The sequence below is a fragment of the Helianthus annuus genome, chromosome 8, assembly GCF_002127325.2.
Source record: "Helianthus annuus cultivar XRQ/B chromosome 8, HanXRQr2.0-SUNRISE, whole genome shotgun sequence".
Taxonomy (NCBI): domain Eukaryota; kingdom Viridiplantae; phylum Streptophyta; class Magnoliopsida; order Asterales; family Asteraceae; genus Helianthus; species Helianthus annuus.
This window is the reverse complement of record NC_035440.2, coordinates 24879612-24905069: the sequence shown is the minus strand read 5'-3', so window position 1 is coordinate 24905069 and position 25458 is coordinate 24879612. Positions and strand designations below refer to the sequence as shown.

Here is a 25458-nt window from a genome sequence, read left to right as displayed (position 1 = left end):
CTGGAGCTTTAACCTATTTTGATCATACCCATAAAGCTAAAACCTCAAATTCAGATATGCTCAGCAAATTTGGGAAATTTACCAAATTACTAGAATAAACCCAGAATCAAAATAAGAACTTTAACCAATCTTGATCATACTCAGATGCCTAAAACCTCAAATTCAGAAATTCACAGCAAATTTTGGAGAATTTACCAAAATTGAAACTTTAATGAATCTTGATCATACCCAGAAGCCTAAAACCTCCAATTCAGTAATTCTCGGCAAATTACAGAAAATTTACCAAATTTATAGATTAAACCCATAATCAAAATTAGAACTTTAATCAATCTTGATCATACCCAGATGCCTAAAACATCAAATCCAGTAATTCACAGCAAATTTTGGAGAATTTACCAAATTACCAGATTTTTACAAGAATCAAGATTCAAACTTTAACCAATCTTGATCATACCCATTAACCAAAAACCTCAAATTCAGCAAATTTGAGAGAATTTAGATTAAAACTTAAAAAAAAAAAAAAGCTAGTACAATCGAAGTAGAGTAGATCAAACAGATGAATTGTACAAGAACACTTTTGAACCACACGGTCACGTTTCGTTCTTGCCTGTTCTAAATCAATTTTTTGACCCAAATTGCAACAAACACCATTAAACCCACCACCCTTTCACCGTCTCCACCATCACCACCCTTTCACCGCCGTCTCCACCATCACCACCCTCACTGAAACCCTAACCCCAACCTGCAACAAACACCATTAAACCCACCACCCCCACTGAAACCCTAACCCCAAGAACCTACAAACCACCCAAATCAGCAACCACCACCAGAATTAGAGCGATTTACCGTTGAATTGAGGACCTTCGGTATGTGATGTCGCCGGAGAAGACGGAGGACCTTCGGTATGTGATGTCGCCGGAGAAGACGGAGCGATTTACCCTGTACATGTCGCCGGAGAAGACGGAGTGACAAGGGTTTCCGTCACCTGCATCTCCGTCACCAGCCTTCACCACCGCATTAGACAGAGAGAGAGACAAGGGTTAGAGAGAGTGAGAGGGAGAGAAGAGAGAGAGAGAAGACAGAGTTTTATTTTCTTTTTATATATATTTTTTATTTTAAATATCTTTTTTATATTTACCCAATAGTCCCTAAAGATAAATTCTTTTACACAATAGTCCCTATAATGGTGAAAAGACAAATGTACCCTCACATGCCTTGCACATGACCAGATTTAACAAAAAAAATTAACTGGGTTTGGCCTAAAGGACATAACGTGCAAGATTTGCAAACATTAAGGACAAACTCATCAATTTTAAAGACAAATGACAGCGCTTGCAATTTTGGAAAAACATAAAGGACAAAACTTGTAATTTACTCAAAATATAAAAATAAAAAATAGTAGATGTCGTCAAAGCAACAAAACACAAGCAGCTGAAGAAATACTCTTCCAATCTTCCACATATACGAAATCAAAGATTCAAACCTCCATCAATCTGTTGTTTCCTTTTTCACTCTTCAAATCACACCCATCAAACAAACAACGCCCGCCATGGGTTGCTCCTCCTCCCTTCCAGGTCTTCTTCTTCATATTCCAATTTAGGGTTTTCTTTTTACTCATTCACTAATTCATTCTGAGCTCCCAAAACTACCATATTATACTTGTTGATTCACTGCTTTTAGATTATTATTTTTTTTGGGAAAACTGGTTTGCAGATAGGAGTGCGGGTCGGGTAGGTGGGCTTAATCCGGAAACCGGTGATTCTGATGCCAAAAATCTACGTGTTAAGGTTTGTGATTATTAAAGGTTATGTTTCAATTTGAATATGATTTTCATTTTAACCTAATTAGAGTTTCGGATTCTTATGATAAAATAAAATAATATACATAATAATTAGTTTGAGTTACTTAGGTTTGACAATCAGGTTCTCGAAAAGTCACCTATTTTATTTCCAGATTGAGTTATAGGATTAAATGTAGGGGGGGGGGGGGGATAGTGCACGGTCCTCCCAACCGCCGGAGTGATCTCACTCCGGGAGCCGCTACCCGACCAAGCTAGCTCCGCGGTGACTTCCCCATGCCGAGCTCTTACCCTGGGCGACATATGTCACTCCCAAGACTCGAACCCGGTACCTCTGGGAAGAGGTGGGTGTCGGTGGCCAACTGGGCTACCCCAGTTGGTTTTAAATGTATCTAACATACATTGTTGAGTCTCGTGATAAAGCCCTTAAACGCCCGATTGATCAGCTAGCAGCTTGATAAACACATACTAAATGTGCATTACCTCACAACAATAAAGTTGCTTCGTGGACGTTAATGCTCTAATTCTATTAAATGTCGTTGGATTTACGAAATGAGACCAAAGGGATTTTTAAGTTAAGTTATAATACAGGTTAGGAGATATGGAGTCAGTGGCGGACCCACAGTTTTTTTACTATTGTTATGTTTAGGTCTTCGTATATCCGTGAAATTTTTACCGGGTCGGGTCGGGTAGTCAAGATTGGCTACTGTTTGGGCTCTTTTGGAAATATGTTATGTTATTCAATCGTCGGTTACATATATAACACATCAAAGAAAGTTTCACCTGTATCACGTGACACCGGTACTCTATAGGTAAGTCCGCCCGTGTGGAGTGCACACTTGTATTAACTAAACTGAATCCAAAAATATGGCAAAGACTTGAAAGAATGAACATGAACACAAATTATTGTTCATGAACACAAGTGCAGCTTCAAATTTTGACACGTTATCGGGATTTCCATCGGATTCCTTCACTTTTGCTTGCGTTCTTGCAACTTCAATCACCTATTAAGATTCCATAAGAATTAGGCCTAGGGCTGCAAACGAACCTAACGTTCAGCGAATAGTTCGGTTAACCGCTGGTGGGAAGTTCATTTGTGTTTGTTCGTTTAAGGAACAGGAACAACAAATTCCGTTCGTTTAGTTAAATGAGCGAACATGAACAGAGACCGGGTTAATTCATTTACGTTCGTGAACGTTCGGTAATGTGTTTGTTTATGTTTTTCTGTGTTCGATAGTTCACTAGTGTTTTTGGTTTTGATGTTTTATTTAAATACTTCAAAATTCCGACGAATGCAATATTTAATAAGTATCAGTGTATTATATATTTTGTTCATAAACGCTTGTTTGTTTGTTTCCATTCTGTTCATGAACAATAGTTTGTGTTCATTTGTGTTCATGAATGCTCTTTTGGAAATATATATATATATATAATACATAAAAGAATAAAGTATTGATGCACGGTCAGCGTAGATGCTTTGTAAAGCAGCAGCTTTGGTGAAAGCCGACCATGGTTGGTCAGCTTATATAATAACTGTCTAGGCGTTGATCGGTATAGGCAATGATTTGCATCAAAACTAGTCAACATGAGCTTGTTTATGCTAAGTTGCTAACCATCCAAGTTGATGACCTTATTGAAGCTAACCATCCAATCTGATGACCATCATTAATTATTAGTTCGCTAACAAATGCAACTTTAATAAGCACAGTTAGTCAATAAACAGTGTTCAAATGACTATCATAATACAATTATGCTTCGTATAACTGTTTTTCCTGCCAAAGGTGAAAATGTGCCATATTTTGTGACTAAAGGGTGTTACTAACTTTTGTATAAACGCAATTATTTATACATATACTGTAAGGGTGAGGTTCTAGAGTGAACACTAGTGTATTTGCGAACTGAGTGAACAAATCCTGGCCATTGATTTACACACGTGTATGGCTAGGATTTCATCATCAAATCGTAAAAGACACTAGTGTATTTGATCATCAAATCCTGCCCATTGATTTACATACTGTATGGCCAGGATTAGTTCGCTCAGTTCGCAAATACACTAGTGTTCACTCTTGAACCTAATCCTATATTGTAAGTCTCAAAAGGTTGTTAAGTTGAATACATTGTAAACCAGAACATACAACATTTTCGAATTTGTGTCTCTTGCAAATAGGACCATTATTCTTCACGGTTCATCTTTTTTGTATGGGTTTTTTTTTTCTAAAATGATGTAGCTTAGCGTGAAAAGTCTTTCCTAGTTTTAACCATAGTTATTAAAGCGAGTGCCCAGGCGCGCCTAGGAGCAAATAAGGCCCCGGGCCCAACAAATCGCCCTGAGTGCTCCTCGCGACTTTAATAACTAAGTTAATACCATAGTTATTAAAGCGAGCTCCCAAGCGCGCCTAGGTGCAAATAAGGCCCCGGGCCCAACAAATCGCCCTGAATGCGCCTCACGCCTTTAATAAATATGGTTTTAACATGAGGTAGCTCTATGATTCGTGTCTTTTGATGCCTTTTTCTGGATAATTTTCTATAATGGAAGCTCTTGATTAACCTCTGTAAAATGGCAATTGCAACTTCCAAACCAATCCCCATTCAGTGCAAAAACTTTCTTCAAAAGTGCTCAATTGAATTACTCTTAAATGACATTATCATGGTGAATGGAGTTCAATTGACAAAATGACAACCGTATGCTGCTTGCTGAAAGAAGTCTGTTATCAAGATCTCTTGACAATTTGAGTAAATATTCAACACCGTACAGTTTACGGGCTGTAAACGAACCAAACGAACACGAACAAGACCTTGTTCGTGTTCGTTTGTTAAGAAATATATGTGTTCGCGAACCGTTCACGAACACTTATCGAACGAGATTTTATGTTCGTGTTCGTTTGTTAAGGAAATGAACTTGTTCATGTTTGTTTGTTAATTTTAGGCAAGGAACGTTGACGAACACAAATGAGCGCAAACTAATGTTCATGAACACAAATGGAAACAAACGAACACAAACAATCGTTAATTAACATAATATATAATACACCGACACTTATTCGATATTTAATTTGTTGGAATTTTGAAGTATTTAAATAAATATAAAAACTAAAAATATTAATGAAGTATCGAACACAAACGAACACGTTACCGAACGTTCACGAACATAAACGAACGAACACGACCTCTGTTCATGTTTGTTCATTTAACTAAACGAACGCAATTTCTTGTTCGTGTTCGTTTGTTTAGTAAACGAACGAACACAAACAAACTTCCCGCCGAACGGTTCACGAACTGTTTGCCGAATGTTTGGTTCATTTGCAGCCCTAGTTTACCACAATGACCTTACACATACATGTGAAGTTGTGAGACTCACATTGGATCTGGAATCTCAGTGAAGAGACACCGTTTAGTGTATTTTATATTGTTTCTTTTTTTGTTCTTTTTATCCTGAGTTGGAGGTATATATCGGTAACTTAAAATCATGATTGGTATAATTGATAGCAGGAAAAAAATGGCTATTTGAGCTTAAAATAAAACCGAACGTTCAACAAACAGTTTGTGAACCATTCGGCGGGAAGTTCGTTTAATAAATGAACAAACATGAACAAAGGCCATGTTCGTTCATTTATGTTCGTGAACGTTCAATAAAATGCCCGTTTATGTTCATTCATTTATGTCCGTTTTATGTTCATTTGGGCTCTATAGTTCATTAAGGTTGCTATTTTTTTTTCCTTTTATTTAAATACTTTAAAATTCCCATTCATAAAATAGTTAATATATTATTGTATATTATTCGAATTTTAATATATGTTCATTACGCTTGTTTGTGTTCATTTGTGTTTATGAACGTTTTTTTGCTTAATCTTGTTCGTTAAGTGTTCACGAACAGTTCGTGAACACATTTATTTGCTTAACGAACGAACACGAACAAAGCCTTGTTTGTGTTCGTTCGGTTCGTTTACAGCCTAAGTAGTCAATAGCAGTAGGATAGTGGTTATCGGGCCTTCCAAAATAGCAGAACCGCTATTGACCGGTATTGACCGTTATTTTAGATGCCTTGGTTGATGTGGACTCGGAAGAAGATTTCATGGCTTACGATTAGATCATGTTTCAAATATTGGCACTTTTGAGTTTTGAGTTTTGATATTACTATTACTATTAATATTATATATGTTTTCCGTTTTATATATGCCATAGTTATTAAAGGCGAGCGCTTTGTGCGCCTAGGCGCGATTTCCAAGTGACACGCATTTAATGCGCTTTTAGTTCCTAGGCATTTAAGGCGTTACTCAATTAATATTAATTAACCCAGTTTTCTTTTTAATTAAATGCTAACTCTTCATAGGCAATTAATGTTACATTTATTACTCAATTAATATTAATTAACCCGGTTTTCTTTTTAATTAAATGCTAAACTCTTCATAGGCAATTATTGTTTTTTTTTTTGAACGACCCACATTCTTGTTGAAAGTAAATTAGGAGACATACATAATGTTTTTTTATTAAGTAAATTCTTAATAGGCAAATTTTATTTTATTTTTATATTCTTTTTTTGGAGTTACATTCAAGTTTTGCTTAATTTATTTGAAGAAAATATTATTTTTCATTACGAAATATATTTTTAATTTTTTTTCTTTTAAGTGCGCTTTTTTTTTCTCGGGCCCACGCTTTTTTTGCGCCTATCGCCTAGGCCCTAATCGGTGCCTATGCGCCTAGAGTGCGCTTCGCGCCTTTGGTAACTATGATATATGTATATATATAAATTCTATGTGACATAAAATTACCGTTATCTCACCGCGATAAACTATATCTCAAACATCGGCACTTGACCGCTATTTGATTTTGGACCGCTATAAGCAGCTCTAAGCCATAGTTATTAAAGGCACGAGGCGCACTCAGGGCGATTTGTTGGGCATGGGGCTTTATTTGCGCCTAGGCGCGAGGCGCACTCAGGGCGATTTGTTGGGCCCGAGGCTTTATTTGCGCCTGCGCTTTAATAACTATGCTCTAAGCACAACTTATTCTTAACTTGTGAATCTATATTGTTTTCCTATTATGATCTTGGATCCATAAAGTATTAACAATAATGCATGCAAGTTTTAATAAACATTTACTCGATACAATGAATTAGTGAGCTGTGCTTCAAAGTCTTCCACACTAACAACGTTTTTTTTTTTTAATTACAGCTGGTGCTATTAGGAGACTCTGGCGTTGGAAAAAGCTGCATTGTTCTTCGCTTCGTCCGTGGTCAGTTTGATCCAACATCCAAGGTTGATATATAATTATATATTACTACGTCTCGTTTAAAAAAGGTTTAAGATATGATTTCAAAGTTATTATATTATCTGCTAGTTTGAATAACAGGTAAAAGCTTCTGCAGCCTAGCACAAACTCTTGCCAAAACGATTAATAATTTCTAAATCCTCTCGTTCAAGCCTTTTTATATATACACTGGGAAGAAAATCATGCGGATTTACTTACGTTTACCACTTAACTGATTTTCAGGTGACTGTTGGAGCTTCATTCTTGTCACAGACAATAGCTTTACAGGACTCAACAACCGTAAAATTTGAAATATGGGATACTGCTGGCCAGGAGAGGTAACATTGCACGATTAGTTTTTAATATTAGTGTTAAATGCCATTTTAGTCCCTGTGGTTTGGACGATTTTGCCAGTTTAGTCCAAAGGTTTCATTTTTAGCTTGTGGGTCCAAAAAGGTTTCATAGTTGCCATTTTAGTCCACTGGGTTAACTTCATCCATTATTTCTGTTAACGAGAAGGGCAATTCGATCATTTTATATGCAATTCTGTTAACTAGAAGGGAATTCGGCCATATAAAATGACCGAATTGCCCTTCTCGTTAACAGAAATAATGGATGAAGTAACCCAGTGGACTAAAATGACAACAGTGAAACCTTTTTGGACCCACAGGCAAAAAATGAAACCTTTGGACTAAACTGGCAAAATGGCCCAAACCACAGGGGCTAAATGGCATTTAACTCTTAATATTATCGTTAACATGATAAAAGTTTTTTCTTTGCGTATTGTCCAGATATGCAGCACTGGCCCCACTTTATTACCGAGGTGCAGCTGTTGCGGTTGTTGTATATGATATAACTAATCCTCACTCATTCCACAAAGCTCAGTATTGGGTCAAGGTTTATCTATCAGTTTTTGTTTTTGTTTTTTTTAATATCATTTTTTAATTGGTCTCTTACATGCAACTGAATAAAGATTGTGTTCCATAGGAACTACAAAAGCATGGGAGCCCAGATATTGTCTTGGCTTTAGTTGGTAACAAGGCTGATCTTCAAGATAAACGGGAGGTGTCAGTTCAAGTAAGAGACGTTCTTGTTTTCATAGATTATTTAAATTTAATGGGTCGAATTTGGCTGTGCTTGTATCCCTTTAACGTGTAAAGATATAAAAAGATAGCTTAAAAGGAAATGACCAAACGCGTTGGAAGTCGTATGAAGTGGGGGGGGGGGGGTGGGGGGGGGATATTCCACGGTCCTCCCAACCGCTGGAGTGATCACACTCCACAAGCTAGCTTAGCCCCATAGCTGCCTGGGAGTGAATACCCAACCGAGAGCGAAGAGCTTGGCCGTGGGTTGCGGACACCAAGATTCGAACCTGGGAAATCTGGGAAGTCGTATGAAGTGTATCTTGAATTAGAGGTGTCAATCTTGTCGGGTTGCAGGTTGGTGGGTTGAAATGTTCAACCCGAACCCTTCCCATATTATTGTTCGGGTCAAAGATTTCAACCCTAACCCGCAAACATATAAATTCGGGTCAACATGAACACGACCTGTTTAACCCGTATTTTTAAATGAGTCATACAACTTGACGATTAATAAGCGAGTTGTTGGGTTTTAAGCAGGTTGCCAATAACATGTTTAATGGTGAGTATGAGTGTGAAATAAATAATATAAATTGTAATGTGTCAAAACTAACATTATTATGACTAACCATGTAAAATAGAAATGGAAAAAACAAAAAAAAATATAAAAGTTTTTTTTTTTCTAAATAGTTAAACTGGTTAACGGGTCAACCCGAACCTGACCAGTTTTTAATACGGGTCAATGCGAACCCGGCCTGTTTTTTAAACAGATCGTGTTAGTCAACCCAACCCTTTTTTTTCGTCCCGGGTTTAGGTCGGGTTTCGGATGGTGTCAAGAATTGCCACCCCTATCTTGAATGCATAAAACCTTCTAAATCATTTTATTTAAAAAACCATTAGATTACTATTACAAAAGTATAATTTTTATAACCATATATGAACTATTGAACCAATAATTATGTATAAAAATTACTGAACCGCCGTTGGTTAACATTGTGGTGTTTGTTATGCTCAAGGATGGAACTGAATATGCGGAAAAGAACGGGATGTTCTTCATTGAAACTTCTGCAAAAACAGCTGACAACATCAATCAGCTATTTGAGGTACTGCAGTAACTTGCATCTATACTTCCTTTTCTTTACGTTTCTTGCTGAACAAGTAATCTTATTGATACAGGAAATTGCAAAGAGGTTACCACGACCTTCATCGTCATGATAACTTCAAAACATCAAGTGAAAGTTGTTATTGCTGGTTGCGGTGTAACCAGGGATTGTGTGTGTATATTTGTGAGATAATGTTTGATGTTTACGCGTTATTAACGCTGATTTCGTGTTGCATTTGTCAGACAAGAACTGTTTTTAAACCGAGAAGGCACGTCTCGGTGTCTCACCACCTCGGCGAGCTCAGTTAACTTGTAAAACAACATACGTGTGAAGTGAGCGAATGTTGTTTTATCGTTATTGGAATTTGATATGTTGTTGCAAATTAACCACATGCTATAAAAATATAGGGTGATAAAATATTTATTTTATATTTTGATTCAAACATACCATTGTTGATTACTAAGCAAAGCTATAAAATAAGATTATCATGAACCAGACAACCAGGTATTTCCAAATAATTAAAACAAAATATTGGACTAATATAATATAATATAGGATAGGTTCATCTTGGTCTTTTGACTCTTTTCACTAATATAATATAGGATAGGTTCATCTTGGTCTTTTGACTCTTTTCAGGTTGTATAGGTCCCAAATTGGGTCAGAACAGGATATGACCTTTTTTTATGTCAAGATGCTTCAGATTTCTGAACCAAACCCGAATTCACCTCATAATTAAGATTGAGAATCGAACCGAATATGCTTAATCAGTTCCGGTCTCATGTCGGTTGGTCGGGAATTCTGGTTACTCGGTCCAACCCGAAACCTGATCAGCCCTATTCAACATAACCTATTAAAGAAAAAATATAGATTTTAGGTTAGTTTTTATCATTTATCTATGATTAAAAAAAAGGGAAATTGGCATGTAATAATCTCACCTAAACCTTATTGGCCACTAATAATTCTACCTCAGAATATTCCTCCCACCAGTCCCACATTTCATCTATTTTCCTACAATGGTCCCTCGTTAAAAAAAAAAAAAACTTAACGGAGTTAAGCTTTTTTCCAAATTACAAACTGATTTTTTGGGGCTTTTGATTAGAACGACGATACGCGTCCATTGATGTAAAACTTGCCTCGAAATGGTGCTCCAAACGATGAAAACGACGCTTCAATTCGGGTGTTTAAATTTCCAATTAACCAAAATCAAGTCACTTGGAGCAATAAGGTTCAGGTGGGATTATTACAGACCAATTTCCCAAAAAAAAAAAATGCTTAGAATTGACTAGTATATCAGATAAGAGAATAGAGATTGAGGTGATTTTGGCATGCGAAGAGGAGGGCACAAGTGTGCTTTGTGTTGGTCTTATGCCTCTAGGTGATCCCACGCTTTTTGTGTACTTTTCATGTGTTTTTAATCTCTTTCACTATTTGTGTCTATATGTTACGTATTGTTCTCTTTTGATTGATTTATCTATTTATTTTGTCACATGCTGTTTGTTTGTTTGTTTTGTAGCCTGTAGTATCTTTGGAAACAACTTTTTTATTTGTTTGTTTTGTAGCCTATAGCATGTAGTCTCTTTGGAAAGAGTCTCTTTGTCACACGTCTAGCAAGTTTTGAAACTTCCATATACCACTACTAGCAATTCAAAAAAAAAAAAAAAAAAAAAGGGAAATTGGCCCTGTAATAATCCCATCTAGACCTTATTAGCCATTAATAATCTCACCTCAGAATATTCCCCCAACAGTCCCACCTTTCACATATGTTTCCTACAATGGTCCCCCGTTAAAAAAAAAAAAAAAAAAAAAAAAACCTTAACGGAGTTAAGCTTTTTTCCAAATTACAAACAGATTTTTAGGGCTTTTGATTAGAACGACGATACGAGTCCATTGATGTAAAACTTGCCTCGAAACGGTGCTCCAAACGATGAAAACGACGCTTCAATTCGGGTGTTTAAATTTCCAATTAACCAAAATCACGTCACTTGGTTAATTGGGTAGGGTTCCAGCGTGAACAACCTCTCAAGAGTGAACTGCGTGAACAGATATGGATCCTTGATTTCCTTTTTAGTTGTTAAGGGTAGGATTGTAATTATATAAAAAATTAGATTTAAATCGTTATTTTAATAATTGAATTAAGTTATATCTTTCCTAATTTAAATTCATTATCCACATTATGTTTATTTATTAATAAGATAATTATCAAAACAAACAACAAATTACCAGATTTCAATTTTAATTTTTATTTGAGATTTCATCACCAGAATTCAAATTTTGATTTTTAAGATCTACGTAACCTTCGTATTTCAACGGTATACACATGTGTACTTGGATATAAATAGAACAATACACATGTGTACTCAGCATGGTACATATGTGTACAATAATTCACATGTGTACATCAACATTCAATAAAAAAAATTATGAGATATCACAAAAACAGACGATATACACATGTGTACATCGCATTAAAAAGAGGGCAAAATCAGAATACACATGTGTACATCGCATTTAAACAAATAATTATTTTAATAATTGAATTAAGTTACATCTTTCCTAATCCTTGACTTGATTTGTGAGAGATTTATGCAATCAATTTAAGAGGATAATTGATTACTTGATTTGTGAGAGATTTATGTAATCAATTTAAGATTGAAATTACACATATACCCTTTTTGTATTTAATTAAATGAAAAAAATTAACCAAATAATTACCATTATGCCACTCACTTTAATCTCAAGATCATAAAAATCAAGGGGCCAGATCAGTTCACGCAGTTCACTCTTGGGATTTTGTTCACGTTTGAACCTAATCCTATATATATATTGTTTTGGTCAAAAATCACACAAGGATAATGTTAGGGCTGGATTTTTATAGGTGATCCTTACACATGATCCTAACCAGTGATCCTTGTTTCTTTGGCAGACAGTGATCCTCAGCAGAACTTCAGGATCAGGATCATGGGACATAATGGTGATCCTCATACTAACGGCCACTTCCGCTTAATACAATATTGTTTTGCAGGAACATCTAGCAGGATATGCTCTAAAGACCATGATCCAGGGACGCGTCTTCACAAATATGGCAAGAGCTAAATCAGAGATAGACGTTGCACAGGATATGGAAACATGGCTTGATTCGTGGGCAGCAATTTAGGCTAGATTATCTTTATTTCTAAAGGGGTAATTGTTAGGGCTGTATTTTTATAGGTGATCCTTATACATGATCCTAACCAGTGATCCTTGTTTCTTTGGCAGACAGTGATCCTCAGCAGAACTTCAGGATCAGGATCATGGGACATTATGGTGATCCTCATACTAACGGCTATTTCCACTCAATACAATATTGTTTTGCAGGAACATCTAGCAGGATATGCTCTAGACATCATGATCCAGGAACGCGTCTTCACAAATATGGCAAGAGCTTAATCGAAGAAAGACGTTGCACAGGATATGGAAACTAGGCTTGATTTATGGGCAGCAATTTAGGCTAGATTGTCTTTATTTCTAAAGGGGTAATGAGCTGATAATTAGTCATTTTACCTAAAATAGGTCACCTACACATGTATAAATACCACTCTTCTTCATTCGGAAGAACACACACGACATACGACACAACTCTCAAACACTTAGACACTCAGTGATCCTTGTACTCAGCTCATTACTATCCGAAGTTGTAACTACATTTTTATTATATTGAAGTTGGTGATCGGTAGTTGCCATCACCCGAGGTTTTTTATGCCGGAGATCACACATTGATCAAGGGCTTTTTCCTCGTATAAATCATTGTGTCTTTGCATCCTTTATCACAGAAGTGATCCTTTACTTTCATAATTAACCAAGCATCATACCCCGTTTACATAAAGTTTGGTTACATTATCCTTGTGTGATTTTTGACCAAAACAGTTTGGCGCCCACCGTGGGGCAATTGGTGCTTCATTCATAAGAAAATCTTTTGTTCGAAATCATTTCAGAAAGTTACATGGCTTCATCATTGAAGAACACGTCCACAGCAATGTCTGCGGTCACTCCATCACAGACCACCTTGCCTCCCCCACCGGCAGGATCTCAGAGAAATACTGAGAAGAGATCAACTCCCACTTCCTCTAAACCTCTATCTTCTTCTGCTATGAATTCTTCTATTCCCAGTACTAGTGATGTATTTGCTTTAATTTTGCAGATAAAGGATCGTATGCAGCGGCAAGATGAAACTAACGAAAGGATCCTCAGGGAAATTGGAGATCTCAAAAGACGAAAGAAAGCGGCAGAGGATCATTCTCCACTGATGCCCAAATCCTTGAGCTTTGATACTCCAATGATCACTTCCCAGCCATCAGGGATCCCGGACGTGCAAATTATAGGGGAGTCAAGAGGATCACATCTCAACTCGGCAGCAATGACTCAGACATCAGGCTCACATTTTCAGCCAATAGGATCCTATCCTCAATACATGGGATCCTTCATGAATCCGGGAGCCCATCCGGGGGCACAGCAGTTTCAAGGATCCTACTTTATTCCAGGATCATTCCAGGGCCAAGGATCCTCTTTTGTTCCAGGATCATCCCAGGTTCAAGGATCCTCCTTCATTCCAGGATCATCCCAGATACCAGGATCCTTACAGATGCCAGGATCCCTAAAAAGTTTGCAAACAGGAAGTCTAGATGTCCATCAAGGGGACTTCATTCCAATGCAGACCATTGCTTCCACTGGTCCCGCCGTTGTTCCAGAATCCCAGCAATATGGATTCCCTAACTTGAACCCAATGGGAGGTAACACTTTAAATAATTATCCTACCACTAACCTTGGATTCATGCAGGATACAGGTACCAATCACGCTATGGCCAGGGAATTACAGAAACTAAAGGACATGATCTCAAGTGTTCCAGGGGTAGTCAAGCCTATCCCAGAGATTGCAGATGGAAGCCACAAGGTATCTCGCTTTGCACCACCAATTTGTGATGCAGAGGTACCCAAAAGGTTCCATATCCCTACCATGAAGCTGTATGATGGCACAACGGATCCAGAGGAGCATATAGCACAATACAGGGAAAGGATGGAAATCAATCCTATCCCAGAAAAGTTGAAAGAAGCATGCCTATGTAAAGGATTTGGATCCACTCTAACTGGATCAGCTCTTAAATGGCTGCTAAGTCTTCCCCCTACTCTATTACTTCATTTGCTAATTTAGTTAATTTATTCAATAACCAATTCTCTTGTAGTAGAAAATTTGAAAAATTAACTAGCGATTTATACAGGATAACTCAAAATCATAACGAATCATTAAGGGATTATATAACTAAATTTAGTAAAGAATCCTTGGACATTCCCAACTTGGATATGGCTACGGCTGTTGAAGCCTTCAAAGTGGGACTGCTTAAGGATTCATTATTCTATGATGATCTTGTTATGACACCATGCAGGAATTTAGATGAAGTAAGAACTCGAGCACTCAGGTTTATCCGGCTAGAGGATGACAAGAGGATCCAGGAAAGACAAGTAGGATCCTCAAAACAAGATAAGCAAGGATCCTCCTTCAAAAGCAACAAGTTCAAATCCTACCATAGAAACGAGAACAAGAATGTGCATGCTGTTGACCAAGAAGAGGATGATGAAGAATATCCTCCAATCTCAGAATATTGTTTTTCCGTCGATAATCATGAACTGATCCTTGCAATGCAGAATCTAGGTGAAAAAGCTAGATGGCCCAGGAAGAGTGATAAACCATCCGGGACTAAAGATAAGTCCAAATGGTGTGCATACCATGAGGATTTCGGGCATCTAACTGAAGATTGCATAGCCTTAAGAAAAGAAATTGGATACCTGCTAAGCAAGGGGCATCTAAAAGAATTATTGGGGAGAAAAAAGCAAAGGACCCAGGATCCTGAAAGGATCCCTGAAAAGGCTCCAGCACCTCCGGCAGACGCACAAGTGATTAACTTTATATCCGGAGGATCGGACATTTGTGATACATCCTTTTCAGCGGCCAAAAGACATGCAAAAGAATCAAAAATGGATAATGGAGAAAGGCCTATTAGAACCTCAAGTGTCTCAGAAGGGAAGATGATAACATTTGATGAGAATGATCGCATTAACCTTCAGGATCCTCACCATGATAGTTTAGTGATCACTCTCTTTATCTCTAACCATTTTGTCCGCAGGATCCTTATTGACGGAGGGAGCTCAGTGAACATTATCCAGCTTGATGTCCTGAAGAAGATGGGAATCCCAGAATCAGACATCACACCAAGATCCTCCGTGCTTGTAGGATTCAGTGGAGAAACGAAGAAAACTCTGGGGGACATCAAACTCCCAATCTACGTGGAAGGATTACATAATTACCAAAAATTTTGTGTTATTGACTGTTTATCCTGTTGCAACGTTATCCTTGGCAGGCCTTGGATACATGACATGAAAGCAGTCCCATCTACCTACCATCAATGTGTGAAGCTCCCTAGCCCATGGGGGATAATCAAGATCGACAGTGATCAGCAAGAGGCTAAGGATTGTTATACCTCATCTATGAAGCCAACCTCGAAGCCAAGGGAACAATAGCAATTACAGTATCCTCCAAGGAATGTCTTGGAGGCAAGGGAACAAGATGCAGATGAAATCCTCTTGGATCCTAGTGATCCTGAATCAAAAATCTATATCGGATCAGGGATCCTTGGCAACATGAAAGAAGACATGATATCCTTCCTCAAAAGAAGAAAATCTACCTTTGCTTGGAAACATGAAGATATGACAGGTATATCTAAGGATATTATTACTCACAAACTTGGCATTGACAGGTCTATCAAGCCAATCCATCAAAAAAGGAGGAAGTTTGCACCAGAAAGGAATGCCATTATCCAAGAAGAAGTAGAGAGACTACTTCGAGCAGGTATGATCAGAGAGGTAAAGTATCCAAAATGGTTAGCCAATGTGGTTGTTGTCCAAAAGAAAAACGGAAAGTGGAGGGTATGTGTCGATTTCACTGATTTGAATAAGGCATGTCCCAAGGATCCTTTCCCATTACCCCACATTGACTCTATGGTGGATGCAACAGCGGGGCATGAACTGTTAACTTTTATGGATGCATCATCTGGATTCCAACAAATCCAGATGGAACCATCTGACCAAGAGGATACAGCCTTTATGACCCCAACCGGTTTATATTGTTATATTGCCATGCCTTTTGGACTAAGAAATGCAGGTGCAACATATCAAAGGCTGGTAAATATGATGTTCAAAGATCAAATTGGAAAAACTATGGAGGTGTACATAGATGATATGGTGGTCAAGTCAAAGAAAGCTGAGGATCACCTAAGGGACCTGGAAGAAGCATTCGATATCCTTGATAGTTACAACATGAAACTTAATCCTTCAAAATGCCATTTTGGTGTTAAGGCAGGAAAGTTCTTAGGATACATGGTAACCCAGAGGGGCATTGAAGCAAGCCCGGAACAAATCAAAGCATTAATAAATATCAAATCTCCTGCCAATGCCAAGGATGTTCAAAGACTGACAGGCAGGATAGCAGCCTTGAACAGGTTCATATCGAAATCCTCAGAAAAATGCAAAGAATTCTACGATATCCTAAGGAAGAATAAGAAGTTCGAATGGACTGAGAAGCATGAGAATGCTTTACAAGCCCTAAAAGAGTATATGTCCTCAGCACCAGCATTAGCAAAACCGGAAAAAGGAGATGTGTTATCCTTATATCTGGCGGTATCCTCAACCGCTGTAAGTGCTGTCCTTGTTAAGGATCACGAAGGTACACAATATCCTATCTACTATGTAAGTAAAAGTCTACTTGATGCCGAATCCAGGTACTCACACCTCGAAAAACTTATCCTTGCATTAATCATGGCATCGACTAAGTTAAGACATTATTTTGAAACCCATACTATTGTTGTTAGAACTAATTTTCCAATTAAGAATGTCCTCAGGAAACCAGATATGTCAGGGAGAATGGCTAAGTGGGCAGTAAAGCTTAGTGCCCATGATATAAGATACGAGCCAAGAACAGCTATTAAATCTCAGGCACTAGCTGACTTTGTGGCTGATTTCAGTAGTGATCTACAAAAAGAAGCAGAATTGGAGGTTCAGCAGTTGGATGAGACCAAGGATCCTTGGATACTACACACCGACGGATCCTCAAATATCAAAGGCACAGGGCTAGGGATCCTACTAAAATCGCCACAGGGGGACATAATACCCCACTCCATAGCCTGTGAGTTCCAAGCAACTAACAATGAGGCTGAGTATGAAGCCTTAATTGCTGGCTTACAAATTGCTAAGGATATGGGGGTAAAATATCTCAAAGTATATATAGATTCATTATTGATCACTAATCACTTTAACGGATCCTATGCTGTTAAAGGTGAAAAACTAACAAAATATTTAGAGATAGTCAAAGAATTGGCACTCTCTTTTGTTTCTTTTAGCTTAACACAGGTACCAAGGGAGGATAACACGAAAGCTGATGCATTGGCCAACGTAGGATCATCCTTGAAGATTCCAGAAGATATAAGTATCCCTATCATCCATATCCTGGCTCCTGCTATTGAAAATCAGGTGGCCATGGAAATAGAAGAGGATACTGCAATGATCCCTAGTGAAGAAGCCCAATCTTATTCAGGATCATGGATCTCACCAATCATGAGATACTTGCAACATGGGGAGATTCCAACGGGAGAAAATCCTAGAGCTTTCAGGATTAAGGTATCTCAATTTGCAATCTTAAATAATGTGCTATATAAACGATCCCTTGCAGGACCATATTTAAGATGTATTGAAGATCCTGAAATTGAAGAAGTGTTGAGAGACTTCCACGAAGGAGATTGTGGAAACCACACTGGGGGCAGGGCATTATTCTCGAGGATCCTTAGAACAGGATACTACTGGCCAACCATGAAAAGGGATGCTATAGAGTATGCTAAGAGGTGTGATCCCTGCCAAAGACATAGCAATATCCTTCACCAACCAGCTGAATTACTACACCCCATACCATCCTCTTGGCCATTCATGAGATGGGGAATGGATATAGTGGGCAAGCTCCCTAAAGCACCTGGTGGAAAAGTATTTATGCTTGCCATGACTGACTATTTTTCCAAATGGATGGAAGCTGAAGCCTTTGCTCAAGTCAGAGAAAAAGAAGTTATATCCTTTATCAAAAGAAATATTATAACTAGATTTGGCATTCCCTCTGAAATTGTATGTGATAATGGTTCCCAATTCATTGGAAGCAGAACCACTAACTTTTGTAACAGTTGGGGAATCAAGATGATAACATCAACACCAGTTCATCCACAAGCCAATGGTCAAGCAGAATCATCCAACAAGATCATCATCAACAATCTGAAGAAGAAGCTAGGATCCAAGAAAGGAAAATGGGCAGAGGAGTTACCTTATGTGCTATGGGCTGATAGGACAACTCCCAAGAATGCCACTGGCCAAACACCTTTCTCTTTAGTATTTGGGGCAGAAGCAGTGATCCCAACAGAGATGGTGATCCCAACTGCTAGAACAATTGCTCGCGATCCTGAAGAAAATGCTGCAATCCTAGCTCAGGATTTGGATACTATTGAAGAAATCAGGGATCTAGCTAGAATAAGGATGGCAAGCTACCAACAAAGAATGGCTGGTACCTACAACAAAAATGTCAGGATAAGGAAGTTCCAAGTCGGAGATATGGTGTTGAGAAAAGCATTTCAAAATACTATCAATCCTGCTGACGGGAAGCTAGCACCAAAATGGGAAGGTCCCTACTTGATTGAAGCTGAAGCAGGAAAGGGGGCATACAGGCTGCTAACCATGGAAGGAAACTTGTTACCAAGAGCCTGGAATGCTGTTCACTTAAAGAAATATTTCATGTGAATATGATCCTTCATGCATGTGATCCTTACATTGAAATATCCTTGAAGGATCCCGGAGATATCAGTAATCCTTACTCTGGTAATATGCTTATCCTAAAACTATTGCATTTTCTTACTTGTTGCCTAAGGATAAGGATCATGTATCCTTCATCCTCTACTCACAAACCATTTGAGTTATGATAGTTCAGGTATCTTCAGCAAATCGTCAAAGATCTCCAAGAGCACCACAGATCCTTGGGTCCAACCCCAGTTATCCTTGGGATTATCCCCAGTTTCCGCCAGCAGCGCACGATGATCCTGGTATAGTTCACGTCTTTGGGACCAGTACCCGCTTTCGGGGCTGACAACCTCATTGTACTGGCTATATTTAGGATCCTACGTATAATGGTGGACGCACCATACATCCGTTCCTAAGGTTTCTAACGTTTTCACGTTAGCTAAGGTTTTGACATTTTCATGTCACTAAGTTTGGATAGTTGCCAGAAAGGGCCATACTCCAGTTTACATACGATCCTTTGGGCTTGTCCCCAGTTATCCTACGGGCTTGTCCCCAGTTATCCTATGGGCTTGTCCCCAGTGATCCTCTGGGATCATTCTCAGTTATCCTTTGGGCATGTCCCCAGTTACTAATCTATCTATTACATTGGCTTAGTCCCAAGTTATATCTCACTTTTCAGGTTTTGGAAGTCTAAACATATAAGGGTCCTTAATCCTTATTAACTATCAAAGTCTTATCTATGATTGTCTTGATTGAAGGTTAGGATCCTAACGTGGATCCTCAGGTATGATCCTTGACTATTTTTGATTATACTCTTTATCCTAACCAACCCTTATACTTTGACAACCGAACCTATGATCATTGAACTAAAACACTTTGAGAATTTTCAATATGAGGATATTTGATCTAGGATCATATCCTAAGTTTATTAAACACTTTTTCAACTCTTGTTATTTTAACAAACACAGCAATTGAGAAATAAGAGGATTATTGAAGGATAACAACACAAGATAAGCCAGAAAAGTTAAGTTATATTATTAAATAAAAGGATCATTAACCCTTTCAAAAGATTGTCAAAATTGCCAACCCACATTTCTACCAGCAAAACGTGGCCCGTCCACATGGGTTGGCAAAGGGTGTCCATTGTCTATGCGGTCTTAGCATTTTGCAGGAAATAAAAGCGGCAAGATCACAAAGGCTTCAAACAGAGGATCCCTCCACCTTTTGTAATCCTACCTATTGTTCAAAGGATCCAGGATCCTTAGCCCTAAGAAACTATTGTTCAGAGATTACAAACCATAATTGTTCACAAACACCACTACCACAAAAAACCACTACCAATCCTAAAAAATTGGGCTCCGGCCTAGTCTCGAAATATCCATCATCGCCCAATCATGCAGCCTACACCTTCGCTGCTTCATCACCACTAGCATCTCCACCTTGATCCTTCTCAGCATCACCACCTTCCAGCATGGGGATCTCCTCAGCCTCATCCTCATCCTCCAGGTCTGCCAGCCTTGCCTTCCAACCTTCAACATCCCACGAGCTTTTGTCAAAGGTAGGATCCTGAGCCTCCTCGGCCATCTGAAGTTGTATCTTATACATAGCAATTGCCGCGGACACCTTAGCATCTTGGGTGATCTCCTGCTTCTCGTTATCCATATCGATCAACCTCTGAGCAGCCTCAGCCTTCATGGCCCGGAGTTCCTTCTCAAGATCTGCTATCTTGAGATCCTTAAGCACGCCCATTTGTTGAAGGTCAGCAATCTGGCTCTCTTGATCCTCAACATGGCCAAGATAGGTCTCGATCTCAGCAAGTTTCTGCAAAGAAGGGAATAAGGTAAGTTCAGAACCGGATGATCCTCGAAGAAACAGGATACACAAACAGGATATACAAAACGGATGACCAACAGGGGCAGTGATCCTTACCTCATTCACGTAATCAAGGAATTGCTGACGGAGGAGGGGAAATCCTTGGAGATCTTCAGAGGTTTTCCTCTTTTTTCCCTTGCCCCGGATAGACGCTTTGGGAGCTGATGCTGAAGGACTGGCAGCAGGAGCCTTCTTCTTCTTTGAAGATGTGACATTGGCAAGATCACTTATCCCAAATATGGAGGCAGATTTAGCAGACCTGGCAGATTTTCCAGCACCTACACAATTCGAAAACAAGATAAGTTCCCTTATTAAATTAAATACTTTTACATAAAACTTACTTTTTATGAGGATACTTACTTGACATTGTGGCAGATGCAGAGGATATCTCTTGAGAATCTTGGATAGTGATTTGGAAGCTTCTAACTTCAGGATCAAGCTTTTTAAAAGCTAACACTCTCTCTTTTGCAGCAGGGGTTAATTTCAGACGAGCAATGGAAATAGCTGTATAAAAGACAAAGGAAAAAAGACATCAGCGATCCTCATCATATGAGACAGGATTGATAGTGATCCTTCGAGGATCCTCTACCCTACCATGAGTGGCCCATTCCTTGGGCAAATCCTTCCCATCCGGGATTGAATCCCTCTTAACAAAGAAAAACCGACGTTTCCAGTTGGTATCATTCTTAGTAACTTTGAAGATTGGGTGATCCTCCCCAGCTTTCCGTTTCAACAAATATCGGTGAGAACCGAAGGTGGTGAGATCGTAAAACTCAGCTAACTCCGCCATCCCCAGATCAATCCCTTCCGGCTCGATGATCCTCTCAAAGGTATAAAGAACCCTCCAGATCATCGGCATAGCTTGGATGTAAGAGATGCCGGTTAAGGAAAAGAAAGACTGGGTAAAGTCTGGAAAAGGATACGAGTACCCTATAGTAAACGGGGTAGCAGGAAAAGCCACCCAGACATCCGAGATATAGTCGCTCAAAGCAGTAGGATCAAAGGATTTAAAAACGGCATTCGCCGGAAAGCAGTGACGAATTTTGTCTACGTGAGCGTCACTAAAGCAACACCTCTCCGTAGGAGAATCCTTGATAATCCCCTGGCTTTTTAAGGGACTATCCTTCTTGGAATCCTTGTGTGGAGAATTTCGGAGCAACATGTTTTGTGACGGAATAGAAACAGAGACGGAGTAGAAAAAACAGAGTAAAGAAAAGGAAGAAGGGAAAGAGAGAAGAAGAGGATACCTGAACAACCTTCGGTACAGAATATAAGGGGAGTGTATCTCGAATTTAAATACAAACTGATCCTCACCCTATCTCCTATTTATAATCATGATCTGCAGGATTGTCACATCTCTGACGTAATGATCACAACGGCTAGTCCGAGCATAACGGCTAGTTTCTTGGAGTCGCCCGTTAGAGATAAGATCGAAACAAAATATAACTCGTCTATTTACAATTAACTCCTTATATTTTGGGGGCAATTGTTAGGGCTGTATTTTTATAGGTGATCCTTATACATGATCCTAACCAGTGATCCTTGTTTCTTTGGCAGACAGTGATCCTCAGCAGAACTTCAGGATCAGGATCATGGGACATTATGGTGATCCTCATACTAACGGCTATTTCCACTCAATACAATATTGTTTTGCAGGAACATCTAGCAGGATATGCTCTAGACATCATGATCCAGGAACGCGTCTTCACAAATATGGCAAGAGCTTAATCGAAGAAAGACGTTGCACAGGATATGGAAACTAGGCTTGATTTATGGGCAGCAATTTAGGCTAGATTGTCTTTATTTCTAAAGGGGTAATGAGCTGATAATTAGTCATTTTACCTAAAATAGGTCACCTACACATGTATAAATACCACTCTTCTTCATTCGGAAGAACACACACGACATACGACACAACTCTCAAACACTTAGACACTCAGTGATCCTTGTACTCAGCTCATTACTATCCGAAGTTGTAACTACATTTTTATTATATTGAAGTTGGTGATCGGTAGTTGCCATCACCCGAGGTTTTTTATGCCGGAGATCACACATTGATCAAGGGCTTTTCCTCGTATAAATCATTGTGTCTTTGCATCCTTTATCACAGAAGTGATCCTTTACTTTCATAATTAACCAAGCATCATACCCCGTTTACATAAAGTTTGGTTACATTATCCTTGTGTGATTTTTGACCAAAACAGTAATGAGCTGATATCTAGTCATTTTACCTAAAATAGGTCACCTACACATGTATAAATACCACTCTTCTTCATTCGGAAGAACACACACAACATACGACACAACTCTCAAACACTTAGACACTCAGTGATCCTTGTACTCAGCTCATTATCATCCAAAGTTGTAATCATATTTTTATTATATTGAAGTTGGTGATCGGTAGTTGCCATCACCCGAGGTTTTTTATGCCGGAGATCATACATTGATCAAGGGCTTTTTCCTCGTATAAATCATTGTGTTTTTGCATCCTTAATCACAGAAGTGATCCTTTACTTTCATTATTAACCAAGCATCATACCCCGTATACATAAAGTTTGGTTACATTATCCTTGTGTGATTTTTGACCAAAACAGTTTGGCGCCCACCGTGGGGCAATTGGTGCTTCATTCATAAGAAAATCTTTTGTTCGAAATCATTTCAAAGAGTTACATGGCTTCATCATTGAAGAACACGTCCACGGCGATGTCTGCAGTCACCTCATCACAGATCACCTTGCCTCCTCCACCGGCAGGATCTCAGAAAAATACTGAGAAGAGATCAACTCCCACTTCCTCTAAACCTCTATCTTCTTCTGCTATGAATTCTTCTATTCCCAGTACTAGTGATGTATTTGCTTTAATTTTGCAGATGAAGGATCGTATGCAGCGGCAAGATGAAACCAACGAAAGGATCCTCAGGGAAATTGGAGATCTCAAAAGACAAAAGAAAGCGGCAGAGGATCATTCTCCACTGATGCCCAAATCCTTGAGCTTCGATACTCCAATGATCACTTCCCAGCCATCAGGGATCCCCGACGTGCAAATCATAGGGGAGTCAAGAGGATCACGTCTCAACTCGGCAGCAATGACTCAGACATCAGATTCACATTTTCAGCCAATAGGATCCTATCCTCAATACATGGGATCCTTCATGAATCCGGGAGCCTATCCAGGGGCACAGCAGTTTCAAGGATCCTACTTTATTCCAGGATCATTCCAGGGCCAAGGATCCTCTTTGTTCCAGGATCATCCCAGGTTCAAGGATCCTCCTTCATTCCAGGATCATCCCAGGTTCAAGGATCCTCCTTCATTCCAGGATCATCCCAGATACCAGGATCCTTACAGATGCCAGGATCCCTAAAAAGTTTGCAAACAGGAAGTCTAGATGTCCATCAAGGGGACTTCATTCCAATGCAGACCATTGCTTCCACTGGTCCCTCCGTTGTTCCAGAATCCCAGCAATATGGATTCCCTAACTTGAACCCAATGGGAGGTAACACTTTAAATAATTATCCTACTACTAACCTTGGATTCATGCAGGATACAGGTACCAATCATGCTATGGCCAGGGAATTACAGAAACTAAAGGACATGATCTCAAGTGTTCCAGGGGTAGTCAAGCCTATCCCAGAGATTGCAGATGGAAGCCACAAGGTATCTCGTTTTGCACCACCAATTTGTGACGCAGAGGTACCCAAAAGGTTCCATATCCCTACCATGAAGTTGTATGATGGCACAACGGATCCGGAGGAGCATATAGCACAATACAGGGAGAGGATGGAGATCAATCCTATCCCAGAAAAATTGAAGGAAGCATGCCTATGTAAAGGATTTGGATCTACTCTTACTGGATCAGCTCTTAAGTGGCTGCTAAGTCTTCCCCCCTACTCTATTACTTCATTTGCTAATTTAGTTAATTTATTCAATAACCAATTCTCTTGTAGTAGAAAATTTGAAAAATTAACTAGCGATTTATACAGGATAACTCAAAATCATAACGAATCATTAAGGGATTATATAACTAAATTTAGTAAAGAATCCTTGGACATTCCCAACTTGGATATGGCTACGGCTGTTGAAGCCTTCAAAATGGGACTGCTTAAGGATTCATTATTCTATGATGATCTTGTTATGACACCATGCAGGAATTTAGATGAAGTAAGAACTCGAGCACTCAGGTTTATCCGGCTAGAGGATGACAAGAGGATCCAGGAAAGACAAGTAGGATCCTCAAAACAAGATAAGCAAGGATCCTCCTTCAAAAGCAACAAGTTCAAATCCTACCATAGAAACGAGAACAAGAATGTGCATGCTGTTGACCAAGAAGAGGATGATGAAGAATATCCTCCAATCTCAGAATATTGTTTTTCCGTCGATAATCATGAACTGATCCTTGCAATGCAGAATCTAGGTGAAAAAGCTAGATGGCCCAGGAAGAATGATAAACCATCCGGGACTAAAGATAAGTCCAAATGGTGTGCATACCATGAGGATTTCGGGCATCTAAA

The 25458-nt window shown here is 38.9% G+C and overlaps 1 protein-coding gene across 1 annotated transcript; it reads left to right on the top strand.

Annotated features, from left to right (window-relative positions):
- The first annotated feature begins 1410 nt into the window (after positions 1-1410).
- LOC118481208 (ras-related protein RABF1-like) lies at positions 1411-9613 on the top strand. Its single transcript, XM_035976527.1, has 8 exons — positions 1411-1574; positions 1714-1787; positions 6970-7053; positions 7289-7383; positions 7837-7942; positions 8033-8122; positions 9141-9227; positions 9301-9613. Exons 1-8 carry the CDS (start codon positions 1550-1552, stop codon positions 9337-9339), a joined length of 600 nt encoding a protein of 199 aa, XP_035832420.1. The 5' UTR covers positions 1411-1549; the 3' UTR covers positions 9340-9613.
- The last annotated feature ends 15845 nt before the right edge of the window (positions 9614-25458 follow it).